General features: G+C 41.0%; 1 protein-coding gene across 1 annotated transcript in view; it reads left to right on the top strand.

Moving 5' to 3' along the window:
- Positions 1-329: 329 nt before the first annotated feature.
- Positions 330-10,793, top strand: part of LOC115601032 (BDNF/NT-3 growth factors receptor-like) — a 36,778-nt gene continuing 26,314 nt past the window's right edge. Inside the window, exons 1-3 of the mRNA XM_030470557.1 lie at positions 330-356; positions 3,861-4,033; positions 7,599-7,833. Of these exons, the coding sequence (XP_030326417.1) occupies positions 330-356; positions 3,861-4,033; positions 7,599-7,833 (435 nt within the window). The remainder of the gene's footprint in view (positions 357-3,860; positions 4,034-7,598; positions 7,834-10,793) is intronic.

Here is a 10,793-nt window from a genome sequence, read left to right as displayed (position 1 = left end):
GTGCGGTTCATGCCTGGCCCTGAGCATCGCTTCATCTGACTCAACAAGCATCCTTCTCCTTTGTGGCCAGCTGGTATCCGAAATGCTGACGTTACTGCAGCAAATTATTTAGGAGCTAAGAGGCCCAGAAAAATCTGGGAAAAATATAAAATCAGACTTGGCATAAACAACCCAGAATGCTTGAGCTTTTGCTCCTTGGAAAAGGAGAAATAAAATCTGTTTCAATTTGTTTCAACCATGAGGCTTTTTGGGGGAAGCACTGAGTGGAAATGCTTTCTGCGAGTGAAACCCTGTGAGCAGAGAGCTTAACCACAGGTTGATCTGGTTGCATGGGCACTGTACTAGCCTTCCCCCAGGTGAGTTAGCGCACATCAGAACACCATTTGCTGCAGGCACTTTTAGAGAACAGAGGGTGGAAGAAGGGAAAGTTACAATTTCCTTCAGAGCCATTTTGCCATGCTGCAGCGGTTCTTCAGGCCTGGATTGGCACTGTCTCCTCATAGGGTGGATCCCCAGGCATAGTCTTGTACTAGTTTAACCTGTCCAGAGCTGGAGGTGAGGATGACTGTCAGGACACAGGTTAGCAGCTGCCTCTGGCTCCCATGGGAGGTTGGAGGGAGATTCACCCTGTGCTGCTCTAGGGTTGTGCTCTGCTAGCAGGCTGCTGTGTGCATGAGGTGAAGAACACTTCCACAGCACCTGGAGAGTAAAAACAAAGGTTTCCAAATCTTTGGGTCTTCAGTTCAGAGAAGGTTCAAAACCGCCCCTTCATTTCTTGAGGAAATATATCACTTAGCTCTTGTATGGTGGTGGGGAGCAGTTGTAAGGATTTCCTGGTGGACTGAAACAGTATAAAGGACAGCTGTCGTGAGAGTTTCATTACCAAGTCATATTGATGTTGGTAAGAGCCATATCCCCCTGCTATTCCTCTGACTTGCCTGTGTGGTGTCTGGGTGGACTAAGGAGCTGGTGGTTTGCACTCAGTACAGAACACAGGTCTGCAGACACCAGATGGTACACTGACATGTGGGCAAGGAATCTGGAGGAGAATTAAGCATGAGATGGTGGTTGGACTGTCACAGGGTTGAACTCAGTAGATGTGGAGCTCCTGTAACAGCCAGGGTATCCCTCTGTTGCCCAAGGGAGCATGTCCCTCCTCCTTAGCTGCTGGCCTGAGTGGCTGGAAAGTACATGTGGTTGTATCTCTTGGGAAAAACTCCTTTTGACTGGTGAGAGTGCTTTGAATGCAGATCATGGGTGTACTTGTCAGTAATGATAAGAATAATGAATATGTCTTTTTCTCTTTTTGTGCTCTTACGGTTTTATTTTTTCTCTTGCACTGAGAACAAGCTAAATGCATTAGTCAGTGTCATTTCTGTGTAAATTCTATGTACTTTTTTTTTTCACTTTCCAGTCTTCTCCTTGCCTGTGTCAGCTATCTCTCATGCATTGTGTCTATTCTGTGCACTGCATGGAATAATGAAAAGGGGGTTCTGCAATGGTGGGTGACAGAAATTCAAGTCACCCCTTTGTAGTAGAAACCATGCCTGAGTTTTACCTGGCTTTTAGACCCTTCTACGTTTTGCTGTTTGACAGAAAATGTGTAATTGCCATGGCAACTGCTCTGTCATATGATAATTTTGCTGTTTCTGTAAGATAGAAAGTGTCTTCTGAAATATACAATATGCCATCCTCACAGGGCAGAGTATTTTTACTGTCTTTCCAGGGAAAGAGCCTGCTGGAAAGAGGATCAGCCCATGCTTCTCCCTGTAATTTTTTCCCCCAGGTTGCTATTATTTAAAAGTGTTTTTTATATTAATTTTCTAATTCTGTTGTTGGGAAGAATTACAGTCCAATTGTTTTATACATTAAGCCACTAGAGGAAACTCAAGTGACAACAGAATTATTCAGGGGGATTTCATTATATACCATAGATTGGACTGTGGGTTGGTGCCTGTATTATGTTAAAGCATCATCCCAGAGCCCAGAAGTGTTGGCAGACGTTTTAGTTCCATTCCTCACTCAGTTCAGATGTGAATGTGTGAGGACCATAGTGGGGAGTCAGTTTGATATCCGCCTTAGATGATATAGCTGTGTGCTTGTTAAGCTTTGATGATGCAATATCCTTGTTGCATCATTATTGGTAAAAGTTGTGGAAGAAGGGTTCTGGGCCTTCTTAACATGTGAGATTCATGAGTAGGTCCTTCAGGAAAGGGACATCTGTGGCATGAGTGATTTCTGTTGCCTCTAGGATCCATACAGCCCAAAATCCACAGGGAAAAGCCCCAAAACTTGTTAGATAGCTGTCCAGCCTGCCCTGCTCCTTGTCTTCCCATCTGAACCTCATTACGGTGGCTGTTCATTTTTCAAAATCTGTGGTTGCAGTTTCACAGGTAAAGTGCTTTTTCCAATAGTCACCTTTTAGTCCCTTCTTCACACATGCATAAATAAAATACTAGAAAAGTGATCAGTGTCCCTGTTAAAGAAAGAGCTTGAACAAACCATGACTACTGCAGCTAAAATCTGAGTATGTTGGCAGAATGATTGCACAGTATCAACTTGTTCTGTGTCTGTTCTGATGAGTAAGCTTGGTCCCATACTCTATACATGAATTCATGGTGGAAAATGAAGTGACTAGATGGCCAGGACAAAGCATCTTTAGGTAAAACAATGCCACTACTTTTGTCTCTTCTCTTTGTATAAAGTATAGGTGTAGTTAAAATCCAGAGGTACAGGGCCCAGGCATCAGTTTCTGTGAATACTAAATTGTGAACATTAGTAACCTTTTATCTTTCTCTAAGTGTTTTTTGTTTGAATTAGCATAGTGTAACCACTGTGCCTTTTGAAGGTAGAGCCTAGCAGTGGTTTACTGTCAATTATAAGTATTCCCCGTATAATTGGTGTCAGAACTTGGGGGCTTTTTTGTTTATTTGTGCATGAAAGTGTTCACTTGCTCAGGAAGTGTAGTTCTTAAGAAGAGATCTGAAACTGTCTATGTATGGCAGTTATATTAGCATTATTTCACTGTACAAAATTTAAGCCTCCTGTTTAATCCAGTGTTGAGGTATTTCCTTCAAAATGAAAATATACAAGAGTTTAGAGCTGTATAAATAAAAGGGTGTGAGAAAAATTCACCTGCAGAATTCTGATCTGCATCTACTTCCTTTCTATCAATTTAGGATCAGTCCTTCAGTTACTTATGTAGACGCTTAGTCTTAGGCATGTGACTGGATTTACTGAATTTCAGAGGAGTTTCTGGCTGAAGTCTCAGGTTGTAGGTTATGGTCCAGGGATGTACCCTTGTGTAAATCTACTTAATGTATAGCACACCATGGGGGACAACATCAGCGACAGCGACATTAGTAATACATAAAGAATGCATCTACGTTCCCATTAAGTATTTTAAGCAATGAGAATTTTATTTTAAATAACTTACAAGAACGGTAAGTATCAAGAGGATACAAGGGTTTGCCCGAGTTAAATGTTAAAGGATGTGAACCAGCTGTTTAATAATATATTTTTTGGATAAGATTAGTTTATTTTTTCTGTGTTTGGAAAGCACTTGACAAAGTAAGATGTGTTTGGAAAACACTTGGCAAAGTAAGATCATGAGTATTCCTCATCTTCTCAAAAGAAAAATTCTTGTTTGGGATGATGTGTGGCAGGAGAATGAAAAGTGTACTGCCATCATTTTATTGCACTTAAAGATCACATCTGCATTTCTAAAAGAGTTATTAAGTAAGTACTTCTTCCATCCTTTATGCAGTAGTGTCCTTATTTTACCCTTACAGTGCCATCTCCCATGTTCGCTGCTTTCTGCAAATACCTCCCCTTCCTTACACTTTCATGTTCTCTGACAGACACTGAAGGATGCCAGTGACAATGCCCGCAAGGACTTCCACCGTGAGGCTGAGCTGCTAACTAACCTGCAACACGAGCACATCGTCAAGTTCTATGGTGTTTGTGTTGAGGGTGATCCACTCATCATGGTCTTTGAATATATGAAACATGGAGATCTTAACAAATTTCTCAGGTAAATCCACGAACACATACATACTGTGCTGCTGAGCCAGAACTGGGTGGAGAAGATAGGTGTTACTGGTTCTTAGCATCTAATTAACCTCCACTGCTGGAAAATGCTGACAACAATCTATGCAACTCTCATCTTCTGTACTGGGATGTGGGGCTCATTGTTAATTGCCTATTTGGAAGTACCATTAAGTCAAGGCTTACGCTTTGCAGCAAACAAATGGGAACCAAAGAAATATTGTTTGAAATATATTTTGTGTATTCTGAAATGTTTGCTTAGAAGTCTTATAGGAGGAATCATTTTCTTGCAGGCTTTCTGGTAGCACTTGGAAAGATCCCACCCAACACCTATTGCTATGTGTAGGCATCTAAAAGCTTTTGAAATCTAACCCCTTTTCTCTTCCCTCATCTCAGTATTTTGGAAAGACTTCCATTAATCTGAAGCAGGGAAACTGAGCCATGGAAACTTCAGTCCAATGGAAAATGCTACGTCTTGGGGTCTGGATTAGGGCTTTATTTCAAAAAGCTGTTCAGGAATGTGTATTGGAAATTGAAACTTGGCAGCAAAGCATCATAAATAAATAGATGATACCTAAGGTTCACAATAATAGGTAACTCAGGAACCAGGAAGTTATGAACAGTGGCTTACAGTGGCTCTGTGTATGTGCCATTTCCACTAGCCCGCACTCATAGACTTAAAAACAAGCAGTTAAGAAACAGCTTTTGCTCCTATGTAAAAAAACATTTGCATAAGGGACTGTTCTTTCAAGGTCTTTTATGTCATTTTCCTCAAAGGATATCACAAAGGCCTTTCAGTGTACTGAGATCTCTCCTGCTGAAGATAACTAGGGGTACCACCATTTTGGAAAGATATCTGTGACAAAACTGTAAAACAATCAGAACTGATGTCCCTTTAAATGGGTTCAGATTTTATATCTGACCGAAATGGCTAGTGACTGCTAATGTCACCATTTATGCATTTTTGGTAGCCTATGTGAAATGAGTTTGCTGCCTTTCTAACCTCTGCTTAACAAATAGCCACACCAAAGCAAATGACATCAACTAGCACCCTCCCTTATTGGCAGGGCTGCCAGGTTTGGCAGGAAGACCAGGCCTGAACTGGGGATGCAGAGCAAATGCTACTACTTTTACCAGACCGATTATCTCTTTGGCAGAGGATATATTGTCAGAGCCATGTTGGGGCATTTACATTTGTCTGCTTGGACCTCTGCCATGGATCAGGAGAGAACTGCAGTCTTCTAAGATGCCATCCCAGTACTTTTTCAGAACACTGAATTTCTGTTAAAAGAAGCCAGATTTGCAGCTGATAAGAAATAATTTCTGATTTTGTAATGAATACTTATTCTTTGATTCTTTTTGATTCGCGCTTTCTTACCTCATAACTCTGATTTTGCATTATTGTGCAGAAAGATAGTTTAGCAGACAGTATATTTCCTACCTTAGGTCTTCTTTTTTTTTTTTTTTTTTTAATTATGAATCAGCCCTTGCCTTTCGAACATAAAATGATTGTGCTGGGACAAGCTGTTAAACCGAAGCTCCAATTTGTCATTCCTCTCGCATTTGCTGCGGCTTGTGCTGCACATCAGAGATTACTTCTCCAAGGCAGTAAGAGCCTGTATTTCTTACCCTGCAGCGCCATCAAAGGCTGTCAGGGAAAAATGAATCTGAAATTTAACCCAAATGAGCCTTGCTGTCTGCGTGCAGCCAAAGACTGTTTGAGATCTAGGACTAAAGCTTCAAAGTCTTGCCTGTACTGTGCATTTTCTGACTAGTGGAGGCTGATATGGATCCAAAGAAATTTCTGTCAATGTTCCTTGCTGTCGCAGACACTGAGGAGCACCTCATTTACAGCCAGCACCAAGAGGACAAGCGAAGTGAGTGGAGTGTTAAGAATAATCCAAAAGTTTCATTAGGTACAGACCATGTCCTCAAGGAAGCTAGAGAAAGTTGAAGAGTTCTCTAATTTGCCAACTCAGAGCTTTATGTGCGAAAGCAGTCATTAAAAAATCCATGCAATGAAAAGGTTCAGTGCTTTTCAATAGGAATTTGCCTGTGAGTCTTGGTTGGAGATTTCGTATCTTCTTGTTTATTCCCCCCAACCCACTTTAGTCGAATAGCTGCCTGTATGTACCCTGTAGCAGAGAGCTTCTTTGCCTGGTACCAAATGCAGTCCCAGCAATGCTGCACACCCTCCTTCATTTCTTTCTCACATCTGTCACTTTGCTCATGAGGTTTTTCCCTTGGGGCAATTTTAATATCATATTTCTAATAGGTAGTGTCAGATTTGATCTCACAGGTTTTGATTAATTTGCAACTCTTTTCCAAACTCCTGTGCCCTTCCCGTAGGGACAAATCAAGGCCTCACCTCTACTGATTAGAAAGGTGATTCTCTGAAACTCCTCTCTGTAGGAAGGAAGGACTTCTGAAAGAAAATAAAAATCAGTTATATTTAAAAAAAAAAAAAAGTTAAGAAGAAAAGAGGAGAAGTGGTCTCTTAGAAAAAGTAGTCTTCAGGAATGGAATAAAAAAGAATATTCAGAATATTATAAGGTGTATCAAATAAGGAATGATTGCAGATGACCTCAAGAATTGGATAAGTATTAGCTAATAATGCTTACTATAAAATGTTGTGTGTGGGAATGTTTATATCTATATCTTCAAGGTCTTAGGATCTTACACATGTATACCAAAGCTAATGTAGTTAGGATGGGTGAAGCACATGTGTTCCAGTACATTGCTGGGCTTTCCAAATGCAAAACATCTCTCCTTCTGCTGGAGTGTATAGAACTTCCTTATTAATCAGTTGATAATTGCATCTTAAGGACTTGATAGATCTTTAAAAGCTTGAATTTCTGAAGCTGTTTAGTTGTTCCAAATAGCGTGTGTTCTGTGTCCTCTTCCCATTGTAAAGAATTTCCATCTATGGCAAGACTTGGTGATGAAATAAGCAAAAATGGTTTCCTGCTGGGCACTTGGATAGGAAAGATATTAGAAGCATAAATCTAAAATTGCTGCCCTTGTTTCTCAGATGGTGTCTCAGAAGGAAGCTAGCTTTCTTCTTTAAGAAAAGATGGAAGGGTCAGTGGCCTCTCTCCCTAGAGAAATCAAGGAATGCTAGTCATAGGAAAAGTGATGCTGTGCATGCCACTTCATTGCCTTTCGCTTTTACAGAGTGATATGGTTTTCCTCAGTTACGAACTGCTATATTTTGCCAGCCTTTCTCCAGAAAAAATTACTAGAACAGAACAGGAGAAAGCTGGTAGTTTTGGACAAAGGGTTATTATTATGAACACATGTGCCTTATTTCGGTGAGTAATATATCACCTGTTGTGTAATGCTCTTCACACCACTTGTCTTTCACACAGCAAAGGAAAACACTAAATGAAAAAGCCAGGATATAAGTTTTCCCCTATTTCACCAATGAATTTGTAGTCCTTTTAGTTGTTAGATTTGAGCAAGTCGGTTGTGTGGGTTTAGGCTCACTAATGCATTTCACCTCTCCAGTTTACAAGTGGCCTATCATTTAATCAGTTTGCATTTTGGTGCAGGGCACATGGACCAGATGCAGTACTGATGGCAGAGGGCAACCGTCCTGCTGAGCTGACCCAATCCCAGATGCTTCACATTGCCCAGCAGATTGCAGCTGGTATGGTTTACCTGGCGTCACAGCACTTCGTGCATCGGGATCTTGCTACCCGGAATTGTCTGGTTGGTGAGAACCTGCTGGTGAAGATTGGAGATTTTGGGATGTCTAGAGATGTGTACAGCACGGACTACTATAGGGTGAGTGAACTGCTGTAATGGATAATAACCTAGGCTTTGTTCAGTCATCTTACCACATTGATACGACTGATTCTGCTGTTACACCTGACCATCTGTCTGTCAGGTAATTTAGATGCTGGCATATGGAGAATGTTGTTATGAGTTACAAAGTTTTGGTAAACGTGGAGAAAGCTAATCAGAGTAAAATTGGCATGTCCTGTTGTTTATACATGTTGGCTTCACATTCTAATAATAAATCACAGAAAGGTCTTTTTTTCTATGTAGAAATTTTGCATGTTTGCTTAGTTTTAGTGAAGAAGAAGCAGCAGCAGATAAACAGGAAGAGTTGGTAATCAAATTTGGCCCAACACTTGGAAGTTATTAAAATATGTTCTTATATATTGCTAAGACAAATGGAAATTGTAACATTCAGGTATTTTATGTCTCAGTTTACTAGAGGTGTAAGTACTGGACAGCAGCACTAGACCAGTTATTTTAATCAGTAAGAGACTTGGTGTGAAATTTCTAAGTACTCAGCACCTTAAAGGCTTTCAGTAAGTTTTTCTTGCCTTAAGCCAAGTCCTTAGTCCTACTGCTTATGGTTGCAGAGTTGTTTTGTTGTGGGTATGAGTAGCCCATTGTACTTCTTCATTCCGGCCCAGGCCATTTTCCCTGAGCTTGGTTGCCAAAGAATGATCTATGAAGTTTGCAACGGGCTTCTAGGATCGCAAGGATAAGAGGAATGTGTGCATTAGTTACTGTTGTTGATGTTGTCTTTGTACTATGTGGTAAGTCATGTAGTTGAGAGCATTTGCTGTTTGCTGCCACATTTGTAATTTCATGATTGGAACTGAAGCTATTAGGTGTTTGTGACTTGGGGAAGGTAATCCGTGGCTAGGGTGTTTATAAACCACAGAGATCCTGTGAGATCTTGTCTTACACTTGGCATCTTTATGCATGTTTTCTATATCTGCCTCTCATGTGACCTGTTGCCAGTGAATTCCTTATTGATAAAATGAAGGCCTCTTCCTTAGCCCCCCAATTTGGGCTGCTGTGTGCATAAAGGAGAGTGCCACTTTGATGTCAGTACTTGTAGGATGCCTGGAGAGAGATTGTCCAGCTGAGGCTGGACAAGGCAGAGTAAGCTGTACACAAGAATTATTTTTGAGTGTCATTTCACTTAACAGCTGAGAAGTAACAGTTTCCTCTGTTTTTTCAAAAGGCAAACCTAATATTTAGTAAACATATGAGCCAGGTTCCTCTGACATTTTGTTATTTTGGAAACTTGGCACTTCAAGCTATTTGGTCAATGTAAAACAAGCATGACTGCACTTCAGAACTTGGAAAAATACACAGAATGTAATCACTGCCTCCCTCTGTGTTTGCAAGGACACCAGTGAGCATCAGTGGCCAGGGTTTCTTGATTTTACATCCGAAGTATGAGGAATACTTACTGGGACAGGTGGTGTGTCTCTGTTCTGTACTTCATTGAGGATGGATTTGTTTATGATGTTTGTCATTACACTAAAGAATGAAATGTCTGTGCTTAACTGTGTTTGCAAAGGCCTTGCAGTCAGCAGCAGCATTTTTGAACAATAAATGCTCTGCTTATTTTTGGCAAAAATTAATAACTCCCTGCTGCAGGAAAAACTACCTGCAAAAAAGGATGAAGCTAAGTAGCCATATGGTCTTCCTGGGGATGGCAGAGGCATGGCACAGGCATATCATAGTATACTGACTTTGGCATCACCTGCTCACGTACCTCTGGGTTTAGTCACTGAGTCTTAACACATGAGCACTGAAGCAAAGCTTGTACCCAGTTAAGCACAAATCTAAAATAATTCCCATAACCGGGAGAAAGGAGGGGTTCACCAAAGAAAATTTTGGGTAACCTGGGTAGTCTTAGGTATCCCTCAAAGACCTAATTCAAAGGGTATACTGCATTTCTCACTGCCTCTTGCAGAGAATCACTCTCTTCTTTCCTTCTTCTCTCCATCACTTTTTTTTTTGAGGCCAGGGTAGTATCTGTGGGTGTAACAAAAGAGAAGAAAGAGGAAGTAGTGTGAAAAGGGTGCAGTCATGGATGTGAGAGAGGGAACAAATAAGGTAGGAAAGGTAAGTTTAGAGAGGAGTTAGTAAAAGACAAGTGTGAATGAAGGTACAAGGACGTAGACAAGTGTAAGAGGGGATGAATGAACATGTAAAGTAGCATGGCTCCATGCAAAATGATGGTGTAAGCTTGCAGCATGATAGATAGGTATGAAAGTTGGGTAGTCACTTATTCTGCACAGTAAGAAAAAGGTGAAGGACCATTTCTCTGGCCCCTTATGTTCTGGCTGGCTTCTAGCCGGTGTAGAGGAGGGACAGAGCCACAGCCTACCGTGACACCATATTTCACAGTGGTAAAAGTTGGAAGTTAACAGTTGAGCCTGTGAGGTTTTGGCCTGCCCTGCTTGGGCCATATGTGGGCTGATCAGAAGCTGGTCATGAAACAGCCAAGGCTATGATGACTTCCCAGACAGGACAGTTGCCTGGAGAATTATATCCGTGGCAGGCCTAAGTAATGAAACTGTCAGCAATGACACTGGGATGGCACTGACCTACCATATCTAATTGTTTATCACAGGCTAAGTCTTTTTAACTGCTCAGGCTTAATCATATACATAGAAGCAATTCTTCCCCAACCCCAACAGCTTTATCTGATGATTCTTGGAAAGATTTCCAACACACAGTTCCAAAAAGCTCTGCAAGAAGTGGTTCAGCATTTGTGTTTATTAATACTCTGGAATCAGCTTTTTGGGATCCTACCACCCTATCAGGATGTTAGATTTGCCCAATATGATTATTTATAGCTAGCTTCTGTAAGATAATGATGATCCCCAGTACTTGTTCACTGCTAGATTGTTAATGACACTCTGCATTGAATCAGCTCAGTTGTTAAGTGATGCCTCAGGGAAGAGGGGGAGAGAAATAACCCTTGG

Source organism: Strigops habroptila, chromosome Z (assembly GCF_004027225.2).
Source record: "Strigops habroptila isolate Jane chromosome Z, bStrHab1.2.pri, whole genome shotgun sequence".
NCBI classification, from domain to species: Eukaryota; Metazoa; Chordata; class Aves; order Psittaciformes; family Psittacidae; genus Strigops; species Strigops habroptila.
Note: the sequence above shows the minus strand (reverse complement) of the source record. Positions and strands in the feature narration are given on the sequence as shown.